Source organism: Bemisia tabaci, chromosome 8, assembly GCF_918797505.1.
Source record: "Bemisia tabaci chromosome 8, PGI_BMITA_v3".
NCBI lineage: Eukaryota > Metazoa > Arthropoda > Insecta > Hemiptera > Aleyrodidae > Bemisia > Bemisia tabaci.
Window position 1 is genome coordinate 12,404,028 of NC_092800.1, and position 18,699 is coordinate 12,422,726.

Genomic DNA, 18,699 nt, shown 5'->3' on the forward strand with positions numbered 1-18,699 from the left:
TAGTTTAAATGACGGATCAATCTATATATCGCAAAGCACGCCACGCCCCTGCTTTGGGCCCTGTCTTCATCGCGATTTGCGGGGAGTGCAGGGCTAGTCAAAACGCCTTCACTTCGGTGCATATGCAACACGGACATCCGTGGAGCCCGAATAGTTGTATCCAGGCGCTATAATGAAATTTTTTCGTTGTTTGCCGTATACGATACTGACCGAGGACGTTTCACTCGTTTCTCTCACATCATAATTCAAACATTACTTATTGCACCGATGAGGTAAACAATTACTAATTTTTATCGCGACTTTGTTTATTTTTTGAAAAATGTATTGATTGTTCACACGTGCCAAACTTTGCCAATTTTCTAAATCGCAGAAAATTGAGGTATTTGAGAATAATTTGTAGGATTTCCTTTAACCTACTTTAAAAATTCTTCCCAAGTTTCGATTTCTTATTTCTTATTTTCTTTTGGAAAAATACTTAAGACGTTCAAGTGTGAAAATTTCAAAGAACAAGTCTGACAAATCGCTTCGAATTTTGAACAAAAAAAGACAACCATTCATCATACATACACACACCCCATTGATAAAAACAAAAGAAATTCGGGGTGTTGAGTCTTAAGCCAATTAACATTAGTGTTTGTCCGTATGTGTCAGAAAATTTGAATCTGATACTGAGGAAACTGGGGCACGAGGAGATACATTTTAGAGAGCAGGTGTAAGAAAAATGGGTAAAAAAAGTGGTAACATGTACAGGGTGGTATGTATCAGACGCGTATTTGAAAAGTTTCCTAATCGAGTTTTTCTTTCGAACTCCATGAGGACAGATGAAACATTTCTCGCCAATTTTCAACGCCTTTCCTGAAGGTGGCACTGGAACATCTCCAATACATATTTGTCGGAAATGTTTTAAAAACAATTCTAAAATGTTTCGATACTGTCAATGGCATGGGCAAAAGTTTTATCTTATTGATACATTTTAAAATTATTTTAGCAATATTCTGACGTTTTGATCCAAAGTTGAACACCAGGCAATACATTTAAGGAAGCAATACCAATCTTGCAACTCAAGATGCGCTAGCTACGTATCACAGCAGCTCCTATCTAAGAGTTGCGACTGCTTAGTTGCTGGGTTGGACTACATCCACTTTGCCAGCAGTGGCGTTGTTTTTTTTATATAGAGATACCTTCTTTCAGTGGTAAAGTAGACTATCTACTCTTAGATCGTGTACTTTCCTCGTAATAATGCAATGTTTCAATTTCAATCTTTTTTAGTTTTCTTTTTTGTTTTAAAAAAATTAAATGTTCAACGAATAACTATGTAAGTATCTCTCTGAATTACATCTTGGACTTCTAGATCCCGATCCTGGCTGATTCCAAGATGCCCCTTGCTATGCATCCCAATCAAAGGGCTGGAAATATTAAGCAGGAAAGAGTGCAATTTCAATCTGAGCTTGTTGCCAAATTTCCTCACGAATACGAGGACAAGGAAGAAGACGATACGTCAGATGACACATACCTTTGTATGCCCGCTAACCCACTGGGACTTTTCCTCACCATACCAATAGGTCCATTCTCAATAACTTATTACTTGTACCTGCTGTATACTCGACTTTTAAAACTTTATGACTGGTTCTTTACAAAAGAGCTCGTGGATTTCTATCGGGGGTACAAAAATCGATTCGTGAAGCAGTCAAAGAAATGGATCATGAGCTGGCAGTTAATAAATTTCACCGTATCTGCTATAAAGGATCTCAAGCCTAAGGATTTCCTCGCTCAAAAACTCGATAATTTTGTTACGTCACGAATCCGGTTGCGACATCGAATATTTGACTTTCTCAGCAATATCAGCTACGTCGGAATAGGTTTGGACTTGCGTGGACGGCTGTGGTTCCACAATAAGACAACGAGGCAGAATAAGACTGGAGATGTGATTTCAATGCTGTGGAACAAGGAAGATCTACGAATGGGTTTCATCGAGTATTGGATCCATAAACTATTGAATCAACCGCTGAGACCGGGCGGTGCTTTATGGGAACGGTTCGAGATGTTCCGGATTTTCTACAATAAAAGTTACGAGCCTAAAGAACTGTTTCAGCGCATGGGAGTTTTTGTGAACAATCTTCAAGTCATCGCCTCGCTTAACAGGAGAGAGACAGGGACTGCAATTTACGGTTTGTCGCAGTACTCCGATAGAACTGGTAAGTAGTTCAACGGGTCATTTGCACAGTTTGTTTTTTATCGCATAGATAGAGAAAACTAAGCTCATCTCCCGATGGCACATGAATTTTCCCGCGGTTTTGGGCCGCACCAATGCTGCAAAAAAAATGCTCCAAATTTCAAAATTCCAAAATGGTCATTTTTAGGTGGAACCTCTGACATTTGATACGTCACATTCCGCGACCGATCGGATTCCTTTATATCACGCAACATTCTTCTCCATCAGGAATAATTGAAATACATTTTACAATTAGGAACCATATTCTCTGGCTCATTTGTAAAAACACTTATGTGCATAGGAAAACGAATGGTAAATAAGCTGTTTCTAAAATAAATCACAAATTGTGGTTCCTCATTGCAAAATGTGGTCCCATTGAAAGTCAGCTGTCAGAGGCTACCGATAGTTCGACGACAAAACCAGATTTCATTAATGGGATGCTCGTACTTGTAAGTAATGTTAAAACAGCTTTTCAATAGTTATAGACCTGCAGAGAGTAACCCCTATTGAGGAAAAACTGATGCCATTAGAAGATAATTTTCAACAAAAATGGACAATGGAGCGATCATTTTCTCTTAATTAAAAGCGTTTAAGTAGTTCAAGACCTATTCCGCAGACAAAGCTGGTCTCCAAATTTGGAAATTCCTATATAGTAACATTTTTGAAGAATGCAATAATCCTGTGCATCTTTTAAATGTATTATATATGATTTTACACCAATTTTCTGTTATTGTCATTAATACTTACAGTTGAAGAATTCGCTCAAATATTTGGCGCTTACAACTCAACTGCTGACGATACAAATGAGTACATAAATGAAGAGATTAGCCCTATCTCGGGCTACGTACCCGACTATTTTGATTGGCGCTACATATTCCGTGTCGTGACTACCCCTAAAGATTATGTGAGTTTCAACATATTCTACCCATACTCCTGTAGTAGTCTCAGTTTGAATAATTCTAAGAAAAAATGAAAAAAAAAAATAGTTTACTCGAAGAAAAAGAAAGTCACTCACTTTCCAGCGCCATTTTTTGCAACAAAAAATGGTATTGTCGTATTTTATCAGGAGGAAATCACGATAAAAAAATGAGGTGGTGAGATAGAACTATTGTTTTAAGTTCAATTCCGTACTCCGATCTTGATCGTAGGTGAAGACGCATAAACGTTGCCTACCTGTCATAACGGTGTAACTACACTCTGCAATGAACCCTATCCTCCATACAATTCAATGTTTTTCCGGGCTCATTTAAATATGTAGTTACGCCCTTATGTCAGTCAAGCGACGATAAACGATAATCAAACGTGATTTCATCAAGAAAGTGTTGCAAACTTCGAATGAAACAAGCCACATGATGTCTCGAACCACTTCAAAAATCGAAAGGTACTTGGTTATTATTGTCTTTCTGAATTCATCATAAAGTCTTATTTTGTTCTGCATGTGAATGCATTATGTTGCGATTATGAAGGTACACTAAGGGTGATTTCACTGCAAGGGTTTTGTGTCGGTCTGGAAAGCCATGGTGCTTTTTAGTGATAATACTCGTACTGTATTCCATTTCCAGAACTGTTCTTTTTTCCAGAGGAGTTGTCCCGCTGCTTGGGCTTACACTGTGGTTGAGAATATTGAAACGTTACATGCTATTCGGACCGGCCAGCAAAAAAACTTTTCCGATCAACGTTGGTATTTTATTTTTTCCACAGTGTAATAATGATCGAGGCTTGAAAAACCTGAAAAAAATGTACATTAACGATCGTTAGTAGTGGGTTTGCTAGCCTATCTCGAATGCCCTTCTCAAAGATAGAAAAAATCAAGCTGACTCTCACAGTGGCTAATATGAAATGGTACTACCTGTATCATGGTATGTATGTTTTTGAGTGAATGATTTCACTGGCATGAAGTGACAGCTACATCCAACGCTCTCGAGCGAGTTTCAGACGAACTTTGAGGAGCGGATAAAGTTACTCTCTCTTAGCACAGAGAGCGCCAGCTCATTATCACACGACTCGTATTGAAGAGAGCTACTATTAATTTACCAACTAGTGTTTTGTTGATAAAACGCATGTATCGTACTGAGCCAAAATTCTTTATCTTTAACTTGAATTTTAACGGGAGCCAACTCTGAAAGAGCAGTAATGATACCATTTTTCATTATATAACTTTTTTCCACACACTAGCATTGTATAAGGATAGGACCCCTTTTTGCATGTGAATAAATACTCTTAAAAAGAGCGGAAGTCCAATTTTTCTTTCTAGGTTTTTGGCATTTTTGATACTCCTTTTACGTGACATTCGCGTTACTGTGCGTCTGTTACGCACGTTCCATGAGGTGGTCTACCGCTGTTTGCTCGAGTAATATGATAAGGAAAACAGAGACTTCAAAAAATTAAAAAAAAAAAAAATTGAAAAATGGACTTCCACCCTTTTTGAAAGCAATGACTCATTTATGGAGACTGAGGATGGTATCGGATCAAAGCGAAATGCAGCACAGCTTAACATATAATCATAAATGGAGAAAGAGCAAAAAATATGGACATTCAGAGAAAAATTTCACCGTACAAAATAATCCCAGAAATATCGACGGTGTGAGTTGGCAATCACATGACTCGGTTTGCGACGTCGCAGACTTCCTGTCATACTTCATTTTTTGAACGGAAAACTACTCAACGGCAATTCTTAAAATTTCTGTGATTTTTCTTCTCTGTGCGAAGAAAATTCTGCAAAACTTCAAGGAATGATGTCACTTTGTTCTCCTTTAAAAAAATGACATAGAGGCGGAAAATTTCAGACACTGGAAACGAGTTATATGATTGCCGACCTACACCGTCCGTCATTATGTATCAACTTTGTATTATATTTTTTACTTGCAGAAATTATAGACTGTGATCGAAAATCAATGGGCTGTCGTGGTGGGAGCGTCATAAATGCGTATCAGTACGTGTACAGAGCAGGTTTAACGGAAGAGAGCAATTACCCATATATGGGTTACCAAGAGAAATGTCACTACAATCCGTCAATGGCCGACGTTGAAATTCAAAAGGGCTTCAAGTATATTATGCCTGACGAGGAGAAAATGCGGAACTATATCTACAGCTATGGTCCGGTGATCGCGCGCATCAACATTGGACCATTGCAAGTACATTATCAAGGGCTGTTTTGAAATATTTTACTATTTTTCCAGGTGTAGTTTGTACCATCGCTATTAACAAGCATTGTTTTTTTTTATCCTGCAAGTTCGAATTTTAAATAATCAGAATCTTTGTTGGAGTTTAAGTTAGTATCAGTGCCGTGTGTTAAGGGGCTTCCGTAGAGAGCACCTATCACTCAAGAAAAAAAGAGGGCGAAAAAATGCCTTATGTCCATCCTCATGGATGGTACTTAGGATATGCTCTTTTTTTAAACTCAGTTAAATGTAATTTTTCATCGAATCTGACAGTGGAAAGCAAATATCTTACCATGAGATTCAAAAGCGTTTCCGAAATTATCCATTTTGCAAGTATGAATGTTGTTTTTACTATCTATCATGCTGTTGGAGTGAAATTCTACTGTAGCAGGAATTAGTTGCATGTAATGAGTTGGTTTTTGTCTGCAACTATCTAGGGAGATCCTTATTTCAAGGAATTCAGGTTATCAGTATACGTCCTTGAATAATTGAACTCCATTTTGCAGTTAGGAACTATAATTTTCTGACACATCGGTAAAAAAACTTATTTGCATAAAGAAACTGATGGAACATACGTTGTTTCTAAACTGATCTAGAAATTGTAGTTCCTAATTTCAAATGCAGTCAAATAGAAAAAGTTTGCCTCTGCTCAGTGACATGGTGAATTTCAAAACATTCCTGGTATTAAATTAATATTGCAGTAATTTTGGCAGCACAAGGTAATTCCTTAAAAATGCAAAAATTGCTTTTATTGAATTATTTATTTTATTATAGATATTTCATTAGACACTATTCGTTCCAAAATTGTAAAGAAACTTATTGCCTCCGAAACCTCAAAATCGAGCGGTATACATCGATGCTTGAGAACGATCTACTTTCTCGACAATGCATGAACAACAAAATTGATTGTAACATGCAGGACACACACATAAATATATTAATGAGAATCACATTATTTGTGTCTGTTTCAGTTCTATAAAAAAGGCATAATTCGTTGCTATCATGAAATTTGCGATCCAAGAGTGCAAAACTACGTTGTGAATTTATACGGTTACGGACTGCTCAGTAAGATTTAGAAAAAATTTACACAATATAATAACAACTGCAAGAAAAAATTTCAATAAGATATTAGCCTCAATAGTGTAGTGATTAAGGCATTGCAGAACTGTGGCCATAAATGACAGTGACATTCAACGATCCCCTGTACTTTCGTCATAGGTAACAGGGGGGGGGGGATATAGTCATGAGATGGTATTAAGTTTGTACACTAAGAAAAAAAGTTCGGTCATTTCAACAGCAATTCGACTGCAAAAGTGCAAAACCACATACCTCCATTATTGTGCTTCAAAATCGCTGCTCCTAATTCATTTTTCCGAGGAGAAACAGGTCAATTATATAGCTTGAACATTTTTCTGAATATTCTCAAAAAGAACTAAAAAATCAACTATATCAGGAAGTATGCAACGTCGGAAGCACAGATAAGTGATTTCGCACTTTTACCATCAAATTACGGTGTTCTATACCGGCCGTATCATTTGGTTAATGTTACTGCGTGCATTTTTGGTTCGAGGAGCCGTATAACCTCGATTCATACAACTGACCTCGAGCTAATTACAAGAACCTATGATACGGTCCCTAGACCCGAGAATACTACCGTATTGTGAGGCCGACGTAGAAATCTGTACAGAATAATTAAGAAAATTTGTTTGGCACATTTCAGACCTAATTGGTTTCAGACGCGCACTTACATACAGAAATATTTATTTGGATGTTGTCTCGGGAAAAGCAAGACGACGTACATTCTATTCTATTGAAAAGTATACCAGCGGTGTGCATTCATACTTACTTTCAACTTCAGGGAATGGGTTAAATACTCTAATTTGTTCCCCTCTTAGCTTCATAAGTTTAATTTTAACAAGACCGTCCGTGCATCCGGTATTTGCGCGACACACACAATGATAATATAATTTATAAAACTGTGTTTGTCTTTATTTTATTTTTTGCAGCCAAGCTGAAAGGAAAAAAAATTCACCCGGTGCCATATTGGATTGGTAAAAACTTTTGGGGTTCGTGGTGGGGTGAAGAAGTGAGTAAAAATATATCATATATTTTTATCACAAAGTGCAAACCCGTCTACCAAAAATGTCTTGGTCGTTTGAAAACAGCGTGTCAAGAACTTTTTTTTTCCCTCACGAAAGAACGTAACAACATTTCAATGCTGCCAAATTTCACCCACATTTGCATTTTTACCGGGAAATGTTGAGTATTTCAAACTGAAAACTTCCCTGATTTTCGTTTTGTTTACATGGAACGCCTAGGATTTGTTTCCCGCTTTTTAGGGCAATTGTCTCATCAGTCAAGTGACAAAATTTAGCAATAATTTACCGAATGAAAATCATATCCGTTTATTTAGCGTGCCAAAAAGAGGATTCAATTTTGCTCATAAAAGTTCAAAAGTTGCAAGCCTCATTCGGTGTTTTTGGTGCTGCATTCAAAAATGACCGCATATTGTTACTTTTACAGACCAATTTTTTTTTAAATCGACTCTCAAAATATGCCTTTCTTATAAGAATTTTTCATCAAAACTAACATTATTTGAAGAGGATGGAAGAAATTCTTATTTTGCCTTCGTACATCTATATCATTGTTTTTGTTGACACCTCCTGAAAAAGGAGTTACATAGAATGTATTTGTGATCAAGCTTTTAAAACAAGTGTATGTCGATTGCAGGGGTTTTTCCGGCTATACAGGGGTGACAATCAAATCGGTGTGTCAAATTTTGTCACGGCACCGACCCTAACATGACCCGAGATTATGCAACAGCCTCCAATCGTCACTTGAATGGAAAATTTTGAAATAATATTATGTTTCAGCTGATATTTTTAAACAATATTTGTAGTAAATAGTTTTAATTCCACTTTATTTACTTCCTCAAAATCCTAATCCTGCAACATTAAAAGGTGAGCCAAGATGATTTTATTTAAGAGCGAGAAATACGATTCACCATAGAAGTAAAAGGCTAAAAATGGTTGGCATTTTGCCAGAGACTTAAATGCAAGGCTAGAAAAATTAGATAAGTCATTTTTGTTACAAGGGGCCGTTCATAAAATACCAAACGCTTTTTGGATTACTCGACCAAAAGTACGCATGCACAGGCGATATACATTAGCATTTTCCTGGAGACTTAAATGAAAGGTTAGAAAAATTAGAAGGTAATTTTTGTAATAAGGGGCCTTTTATATAAAATTAATGCCAAATTTCGGACTTCAAACATAAAAAATCGCTGTGATAACTTAAAAAACAACGATAATAGAGAGCTTCAGCCTACAATTAAAAGATACATCCGATGACTTTTAAAAATGACATGCTCTTCTACGTGTACATTCATACATGGTAATTCAAACTTATTCTTACTTATTTAAATATATTATACTGTTTTAAATTATTTACACGTATCCTCCTGCAGGTTCCCATAAAACTTAGTGCGGTTTTCCTAAAACTAACCTATTTAAATTCTACTTTCTCTGATAAAAAGTATTACTTATAAATATGTATAAAGCTAAATGTTAGAATATAAAATAGAGCATCTATAGAATAGTCGACTCGTTTATTGTTCGATTTGGTTACTTTTTAAACAATAACTTAGCATGAATCCACAGGTTTACGAAACCTTTCGCCAGAGCTAGTATTCCCCCAAACGGATATTTAAAATACAAAGGACCACCTAAGAGTGCCGCCTGGAACAAACATAAAAACTCGAATATAATCATCAGATTTCAAACACAATGGCAGAATGTTTAATGTTGCACATATGAATATCGGTCAGGAAAGGGCAATTGTCTATTCTGTTAATATTCATGAATTAGTATTTTTTTCATCTGCTACGGTTTTCTTCAACTTTCACCACTAGAAAACCATACATTTCAATTGGACGGATTTCTATCAAACGGGACTGTGTGCATTAAGACATGAGCCCTGAGGCCCATAAGAATACTTGCATAACAGGGCTCACATCATAAGGCACATAGTTCAGTTTGACAGAAATACGTACAATTGCTCTTTTTGTTTAAAAGTAAATAGAATAAAAATGGCACCCTCAACCTTAGTTACACCAATTTTTCCAAAAAGAACCTGCCTAATCGCTCAACCTCCTCAGGTACTGCGCACCCCTATTGTACATAAGGAAAATAAATTTATGAATAAAGAAATTCTGGCCAAACCTCATTGTGAAACACATTATTTGACTTATCCCCCCCCCCCCCCACTTTTTGAACTTTTACCACGTTCTGATTCACATCTTGATGACGCAGCAAAGTTGCCCCGGCTGAAAGTGGCAACGGTGCGGCAATAGACTGATTTAGTAAACACGTCATTCGATAGATCGATGTACTCAAATTTTGACTTATGGAGTGTTCTTAAATAATGTTCAAGGTCAATTTTTAAAAACAAAAAAAAATTCAATTCTGCGGCCTGATTTATCGATTGGGCAAGACATGACTAAGAGGAATTGGACATATTTATGCAGAAAGGAACTTTGACTCACAGAGACCCTATGCACATCGTTCCTTTTGGCATAAATACGTCCAATTGAATCATGTAATTGGTCAGTTTTGTCGTCAGCCATCCTTAATACCGAGTCTATATCAACTTGCATCGACGGCAGCCTATTTCGTCGTTTACCTGGCATAAAAGCGTAACTACACTCTGAAATGAACCCTGCCTTCCACAGAATTAAATCCTCTTCGGGCTCATCTCAATGCGTAGTTACGCCCTAACGTCAGCCAAGCGACGATTTGCAACGAAACAGATGACTTAGCTTGTCGTTAATTCTATACCCGACATGGGTGAGACAAAGAGGACGATCGATGAAGCCGATCGATCACACAACGTCACTCCCTAACGTGATGGCGTAACGCAATTTTCACGTGAGGTCCCGTTTACATATAAATCCATGCTATCTGCGACTCATGTAAAACTGCTACCAGCCCAGCTAACCTACCTCTTTTTGAAAGTGAAGTCAGCAACGAATCTGTTTTGGAAATTTTTTGATTGTAAGGTTAGCCATCCTTTCGGGTCCTGGGGTGCGTGTGCAATTTATAAAATGGACGTATTTCTGCCAAACGGACCCATGTGCATTAAGACATGAGCCTTGAGCCCTGAGACCCATGAGAATATACTCATATCAGAGTTCACGTCGTAATGCTCATAGTTCCGTTTGGCAGAAATAAGGCCAAGTAACACGCCGGTTCTCTCTCCATCTAGGGTTTCTGACACGTAGAGAAAATCCATAGGATGGAGAACATCCATAAAAAATCGAAACCGTTTACAATTGCATTGCATTAAACGATTTTTAAAATTGAAGCGTAAAATAATAAAAGAATGACGCTAAAGCCATACTATAATATGTGGAAGTGAATATGGGTATCCGAGTTACCAAGGCATAAAGAGGAATTCCAAGCACCAGGATAAGTAAACTCAGGAATACTGGGATTATCCAGAGGACTCTCCCAATCATGACGGTTTATTGCCCTGAAAAAGGTAAAGAAAAAACAACTCCTTAAAAAAGATTGTCTGAGCACCTACCATAGAAAAAATTCATTTACAACATTCAATCTAAAAAAGCGAATATAGAGAACTTTCCTAGCCTTTTTCAGAAAAAAATATTTCATCGAGAGAAACGAGGCAACGTTGGAATGCTCATACGGTGTCGAAACAAAACATGGGTCTTTTAAGCCCCATTGTTCGATGCCGCGATTATCCTAATAACGCGATCTGGAATAATCGCGCCAAACACAATGCGGTCGACGTCAAACTCATAACAGCGCCTGTAAGGCTGTTGGAATACTTCACGCATTGCGCCAAAGAGTGCGGTCGGCGTCAAACACATATCAGCGCCTACAAGATTGCATAAATACTTCTCGCATTACACAAATGCAATGCAAGAGTTATTTGCGATAATTGCGACCAGTATGGGCACATTGCCGCTGGCTGGATTAAGGGAGCATCACACTAGAAGATGACTCGATACTCGACCGTGCTCCGTCTCCTGGCTTGCGCAACGCTAAAATCGCCGTAAAACTAGGAAAACGCGTCTTTCTTTTGACGGCCCCTGCCGGTTTATTACCACAATTAAAGGGTAAACAATATCTTAATTTCAACGATTCAGAAAGTCGAACGATTTTTAAACGATGCAGGGATTCTGAAACTTGATTCGCGTAAAATTAATTCCGGTTTAATAAAAATAAAACAGAGCGAACGAAAATATCGCGTCGATATTTCGATGCTTATATTTGAGATCATTTAGGACGTTGCACGGAAACTCTTCAGAAAAACTATGTATAGCTTTTTAAAATCGGTGATCAAAAATAAAACAAAAAAAAGTGGTGCATAACGTTGCAATCAGAGATAAATAAGCTTTCTTTTGCGTCCACCTGTCGGCTTTTGAATTCAGTCATCTCTGAAATAACTTGAACATGGTTGTTCTGCTATTTATTGAGTGTAGTTTTTTTTTTCAGTGAATGGTGGCCGCGTAGCGGCCACAGACCCCTAGTATTATCATTATTATCATATATTATTATCATTTTTACTTTCTTATTTATATTTGGTCTTATACTATTGTTTAATTTTTGAAATATTACCTTAAAGAGCGGTTAAAGAGAACCTTCAGCAATAGGAGCACTTAGAAAATTGAACACAGTGACTGAAAAACTATGAGTTAGTTCTTTTTTAAAAAAATTAAAAACGAATTAAATTAATTATGAAAATTACCTCTGTTGGTAAAGAAAGTCCCGATTTCACTTTTGGAATAATCTATATACTCTCGCACGAAGGATTAAAAGTTCGCTCTCACCAATAAAACCACCGACAAAGTTCAGACTTGATTTTTTATTACCCTACGTCACAACACTCGTGCCTCCTCAAATTAAGCACCACTTTCGAGATTTTATCGACGGAGTTGTGACATCAGTGCCGAGTTCGAGTTCCCGCTTTGTGGCATCGAGAAAACGCATTTCCCAAGTAGGTACTTCTGAAATATGTGTGAAATAATTTTATGAGAAAGTTTGCATGATAGTGATACTTAATTGTCTTGTGAAGTTTCCTCCTCTGAAAACCTCATAATGTGTTTTTTTACTGAAAGAGAAGTCAAGAATAAGACGGGGATTGAGGCCTTGAAAATTAACTCCCAAAAACGCAATTCCATTAATATGTTGTTTTGTTGCCCATCGATGTTTTAACCGAAAAGTTGTATTTTTCTCGCCACATTTCGAAAATGTCTTTTCAAATAACATACTTTAATTTTTTAAGAGAACACATTCTCAGACATGTTTGTGTGGTCACTAGTGTTATCATTTATGAAATTTCTGACTAAATTAATCAGTGATTTTCATTTTTTTTTTTTAAAAAAAAAAAAAAAATCATACCCATGTTTTTACTATTCTAGGCCTGAAAATATCATTATAAAAATGGGAGTCATCAGGAATGCACCACTGGTATTTTTACCTTTCACACTCAAGCCAAAGAAAATGGGTACTCTGGTAAGCTTTTCTTCTATACCGTTTCGTTCCCTCTTGATATACATGGAGGTAGTTCCCAAACCACTATCTTGTGTGCATGTTGAAAAATCTCAGCTCCTGTTTTACTTTTTTAATAGAGAACAAATCAACATAATTCATTTTAACTTTTCTAGAATTACCTTTACACGGATACGAAAAATCATAGAAGTTTTGAAGAATTGATGTTGAGTGGCTCTTAATTAAAAAATGAAGTATATGACAGAAAGTCTGCGACGTTGCAAACTGAGAAACGTGGTTTGGGAGTTGGGAGTGGGTAGGATCGTCTATAATTCGAGATACATAATAAAGATGAAAGGGGAAAACAAGAATTCACTTTCGAAAGAGAACGATGAAATACGTTTCAAAACAATGGGATTTTCATCCTCTTGCATGGATAAAATCTATGGAAAAAATAGTTTTGTGACCAGTAAAGTCTCATCTCAAATTTTGTGACGCCTCCTTAAGGAAACTCTAAATGAAGAGTCCATTAAAAATGCCCCAGACAACTTTTAAACGATAGATTGTTGACATCATGTGACACCATCAGCAAGTTTTATAATTTTTAGTAAAGTTGTAACTCAGTCTTCATATTATTGTTTCTTTATTTGTGTTTCAGTTTAAGCTCGCTTTTGGAGCGATATTACCTGGTTTTGGGCCTATTATTTTCAACAAATGGATCATTCCTAAATTTTTTGGCACTTTCAAAACAATGGCAATTATTCTATGGAAATTGATAGTGCCAGTATGACGAATAAATCCATCCAAGTAAATAAGAATATTTTCTTTTTTATTTTCTTTTTTAATTTTTTCTGGAATAATTATGAGGATGTTACGGTTGTGCTAACTTTTTGACCAAGAGTCGAAAGATTTTCCTCAAATATAGTCGTCCAATATTCGTCAGATATCATGCACGTCTAATATTGACGAAAATATCGCCTTAAAAAAACAAGACGTTCGTTGATGTATACCTTGCTTTCATCTACCTTTGTAACAGCCATAGTTAAAGTCCAACAACTGATGCCAATATGTGTTTCACTGATTCATGAATTCAAAAGGTGAAAGAAGCATGGTACCGCGCGGTGTTTGACGTTACACATTCTGTTTAAAAGGACGAAATATCCGTTAATATTGGACGTGAAAACCACGAGTTTGAATACATTTTATCGTTTTTTGCGATAAAAGTTCTAAGAGCACAAACCATCAAAATGCGATTCTGCGACTAAAGCAACGCTGCCGGAATAATAAGCTTTGTCATTTGGTTTGCCGAACCGAAGCACGGTTTTGTCACCCAATGAGGACGTACCGTGCAATCATGAGTTCAGTCAGCTGAACTTAGGATTACTTTCCAAACTTATCGATTCGAATATTCAATTCAACCAGGTATTTTCTCCGTGGAGCTTAGAAACTGATTTTAGAGAACAGCAGTAGTAGTGGTATCATCGCGTCCCTCGTAAAAATTTTATGCAGGAATTCATGACAAGTCGAGAATCTCCACAGCATGTTGGGTCTCAATTTGATTACATTATAATGTCACTTTTGATTGTTCACCGAGTGCTTTCGACTAGGTGTTGAAATGTTTCATGATTGATATGCAACTTCTCAGAAAATGAATTATGCATCGTTGGGAGATCTTAAAAAGGCAGTAATCTGAAAATTAATGACGAGCTGAGCGTTGATTGACCAATAATTGATACAGGTAACTGCATTCACTCAGCATTAGCGTTAAGGAGGTTTTCTTTTTCTTTTTTTCGCCCTTCATGAACCTAGTGACTAAGTTACAATTTAATAAAGATTAAAGAATGCAAGTTGTTGGAAATAAGTCAGTGTTAATGCATTTTTTGTCGTCATGAAATTTAAATCTATTACAAATTTTTAAACGTTTAAAAGAAAGAGTATTTACTTTACTAAATTTGAAGTATATTTTATGTAGCATACTTTTAAAAGATTGTGTTGAAAATACTTTTCAGTCTAATTTCGAGTAAATTTCTAAAGAATTGTTCGAGTAGATGACTTCATTCAAGCTTGTTGTTTAAAATGGACTCTTTAAAATCCGTCTCAGCACACATTTCTTTGAATTATTCTCATTTTCTTTAATTGTGCCGGTTTGTTAGGGGGCTCATCCGACACTAAGATGACATTGAAAAGAGCGATAACCTCAGTTCTTCCGCTGGCCCTCTTTTTCCCGTTTTTGCCCGTTGCAATTAGTGTCTTATACGGAGAACTTGGCAATCTACTCTTTTACGTACCTGTGGTAAGTCCGTCAACAGTATTTGTTCCTCTGTCACAGTTGGCCTGGGAAAATTAAACATTTCTGGCGAGTCACAAGCAGAAAATCCTCAGAATCTAAAGTAGAATGTCTTCCAGTTATTTAAACCTAAAGAGAACAATTATGCCAAGCTCCTGGAAAAAAAGTCGATTTTAAAGGATTTTGCGGCTAAAATTGTTAAATTACGGTTGTTAGTTCCTTTTTATCATTGACATTAGGAAAAAATTTCCTGGTAGACAAAATTGTGCGGTCAAAATATTCCCTTCACTGTAGCATAAGACGCACCTCCGAATAACTCATTGATCATCGCAGAGGTATTTCAAAACTTTAAATTTCAAAGAGCGCAATGCAGATTTAAGCTTTTGAGGTGGTGCAAGCAAGGAGTCGTTCGCTCAAATGATTACTCTTGGAGAAATAGAGCTCAGAAACAACTGTATCTATTTCAGAATCCTGTTTGCAATTAAACAACATATTTTAATAATCTACAAGATGACCAATAATATTTATCCTAAGGACAAACGAGCACACAAGTTTAATGAATATGTTTGAAAAATCTGTTTTAAGGAACAAACGCCTGAATAAAGGATTATGTTACAACCAGTAGAGGATTTTTCGGAAATTTGACAGTGTTTCAATAGAAATTAGTAACATTTAACCTCGTTGGCATAATATGCTACGCTGGAACAAAGCTAAGATTTACGAGAAACAAGCAGAGCGCTCTCAGTTAGTATCGTGTACTACGGACACTGAACAATTCCATTATAACGCCTGGATACAACTATTCGAGCTTCACGGATGTCCATGTTGCATAAGCATGGGTTTGAAGGCGTTTTGACGCTCCATACACTCATAGCATTCTATTATAACGCCTGCATGCAACTATTCGAGCTTTACGGGTGTCCGTGTTGCATACGCATGGGAGTGAAGGCGTTTTGACTCTCCATGCACTCACCGCTTTTGTCACGCGGAAGTACATTCGTTGTTTAAATATATTTCACCGTTGTTGGTCCTCGAAATCGCAAATGATTCCGTTATCTGAGCATGATTTGTAGAACTTCCTTGAACTAACTTGGACGAGTCGTCCTTTGTTGAGTTTTTTGTTTATTTTAAAAAAAACTACTTTTGACGTTTAGAAACGAAATCAAAGAACCATTTTGATAGATCGTACGAAATTTTGAACAAGAAGATGAGTATTCGTCCAAAAAATAAAATGCAGCAGGACATTTTGACATCACAAACCGAAATACACAACGGGTTTTTTTTCTAGGTTATAATAACTAGGTATGCACCACTTAAAGATTCTGAAGAGACTTTTGCTTTTGACCCGCCAGAAAACTTTGATTTGTTCAGGCCAACTGCGGTTGGCATCGTGGTTTTTCTACGCTAAGTTCAATGTCATTAAATACGTAACTTAATTTTTTTAATTTTCTTCATGAGGTTTAAGTTCAGTTTACTCGGCAGCATAAAACGTATCGTTACTTATGAACAGTTCTTGGCATGTCAAATTGTCAGATCCAGGAAAGCGTTCTCCAAAAACGCCGTGGAACATCATACAAAATGGTTGCAAACCTTTTACTTTCATATTCGTCTAATTTTTTCCACCCATTTGTAAGTGGGCTAACTTTTAAATGCCCATATTTAAAACCAATATAAAAAACAAGTATGTAAAAGTTATAGAAAAGTAATAATGGCAGTACTTTTAAACTGACAGTTCTGTTCATTTTCTGTGTTGCAGTTTCCATTCATGTTCCCACTATTAAAGTTTCTCCACAAACCCCTGAAGGTCATCGCAGTTGCTGTTATTTATCTTCAATTGAGTATCGGTTTATTTAATCTGATTATTAAACCAAAATAAAGAATAAGTATAACTTATTTTGCCCTTCTTTTCCTCTGCCAAAATCTCAAGTCAAAAAGTCTACTCAAGTCTGTCGTTGAGAACAATTTTACCTCAGGCAATTGGCAGAGGCGGACTGGGTACATGGATGGGCGAAGCTAGCACAGGGACCTCAAGGGAGGGAGGAGGGGGGACACCCCTTCAGTGCAGAGGGGGGTCCGGGGGGCCTCCCCCGGAAATTTTTTCCAAAAGAGCCCCCTCCCAGATCAAATTTTAAGCAGTCTTAGCTTAAAATTTGTGAAAAATTAGAGTGTTCAAAAGTGATGTACTTCACCTATTTACAGTACTTTTTTTTTGAAACTGAAGCACATATTAAGGAATACTATAACAAAGATGAGAGGACAGGGCCATGAAACCTGAAACTTAACAATATTTTAGGGTAGCAAACAAACAACTTTCCTCCCCTCTCCTCTCCCCCCCCCCAAAAATTTTAGAAATTTTTAATCTAGTTAGTCGCATTTTGAGGCTGATTTTCATCAATGTCTGCAGAAAAATTACGTTTCCGTTTTGAACTTTCAGCAAAAAATGCACATATACACTCAAAAGATCCTGAAAATTTTTGAAATTTGGACTCTATTTGGACACATTTTGAGGCTCCGTGACGCAGATTTTCCTATGTCTGCAGAAAAATTACGTTTTCTTTTGGAAATTTCAGCAAGCAATGCATATATACACTCAAAAAGATCCTGGAAATTTTTTAAATTTTAACTCTATTAGGACGCATTTTGAGGCTTCCGTGACGCAGATTTTCCACCAATGTCTGCAGACAAATTACGTTTTATTTTACTTTAACACAAAATACTTTCAAATTGTTACATTCAGCTATCTGGAAAATTTTTGAAATTTCAACTCTATTTGGACGCTTTTAGAGGCTTTTCTGTCGAAAGTTTTAGGAATGAACACGGTGTTTTCATTTAAAACTCTACATTAAAAGAGATAAATATCTTCGACGGCCTCAAACTTCTTCTTTCCTCGCACTTTCTCATCTTCTGTCTCCTCTGTCCTTCTCTCTTTTCCTCGCCTTTTTTTTGCTTTCGGAGGGGGCTTGAGCCCCGAAGCCTCCCCTCCCCGGCTACGGGCCTGGCGATCGCAGCCTGATTTTGTCTAATTGTAAGTCACTGGATAGCCATTTGGGCGGCCCCCTCCTCATATTTCTCTTTCTTTATTCTTCAGTGATCCCTTATAATTTGATTCAATCCGGTTTTTGGAAAGATTTTCTTGATCCTTCATAGTATTTTTTAGTCATCGGGGTCCTCAAAGTTCTCAGCCGGCTTAAGAAGCTAAAAACTAGTCTTCATAATACGGGCCCCCACCTGATATCACTGGGGTCCCTTGAAGAAACGAACGTTTCAAATTGGGCCCTTGGAGTCATAGGTCAAGGGGTCCCGGCGCTTTTGTAACAGCCTGAACCATCACTGGTCTCCAGCCAAGTGCGGAGATCTGCGCTTTTCATTAGGGCCCCTTTCATTCAAAAGTCCGAGGCCTGGGTGCTCTTCCGAATTTCAAGGCCCATTGCACTCCTTGCAGTTAAAGGCTGGGGCCCAAGGTCACCTTCGAGGCGCCAATACCGCTCATTTTGAGGTCTTCCGAATTTTCTTTTCCATTGAGTGAAA

The 18,699-nt window shown here is 37.1% G+C and overlaps 1 protein-coding gene and 1 long non-coding RNA gene across 2 annotated transcripts; one reads left to right on the forward strand and one right to left on the reverse strand.

The window, feature by feature from the left end:
• The first annotated feature begins 53 nt into the window (after nt 1-53).
• LOC109033532 (cathepsin L-like) lies at nt 54-8,873 on the forward strand. Its single transcript, XM_072303424.1, has 7 exons — nt 54-2,195; nt 2,962-3,116; nt 3,793-3,889; nt 5,081-5,346; nt 6,345-6,438; nt 7,380-7,459; nt 8,104-8,873. Exons 1-7 carry the CDS (start codon nt 1,376-1,378, stop codon nt 8,176-8,178), a joined length of 1,587 nt encoding a protein of 528 aa, XP_072159525.1. The 5' UTR covers nt 54-1,375; the 3' UTR covers nt 8,179-8,873.
• A 90-nt stretch (nt 8,874-8,963) lies between these two features.
• On the reverse strand, nt 8,964-12,199 carry LOC109033643 (uncharacterized). Its single transcript, XR_002009059.2, has 3 exons — nt 12,012-12,199; nt 10,808-10,902; nt 8,964-9,110 (listed from the first exon to the last, which is right to left on the reverse strand). It is a non-coding gene; the product is annotated as an uncharacterized lncRNA (long non-coding RNA).
• Between the last annotated feature and the right edge of the window lie 6,500 nt (nt 12,200-18,699).

Bases quoted from the DNA above. Each gene is read 5' to 3' on its own strand.
- LOC109033532 (XM_072303424.1), top strand. From the start codon at position 1,376: ATGCCCCTTGCTATGCATCCCAATCAAAGGGCTGGAAATATTAAGCAG. The intron at 5,347-6,344 runs GTACATTATCAA...TGTCTGTTTCAG, and splicing joins TCAACATTGGACCATTGCAA to TTCTATAAAAAAGGCATAAT. The intron at 6,439-7,379 runs GTAAGATTTAGA...TATTTTTTGCAG, and splicing joins ATACGGTTACGGACTGCTCA to CCAAGCTGAAAGGAAAAAAA.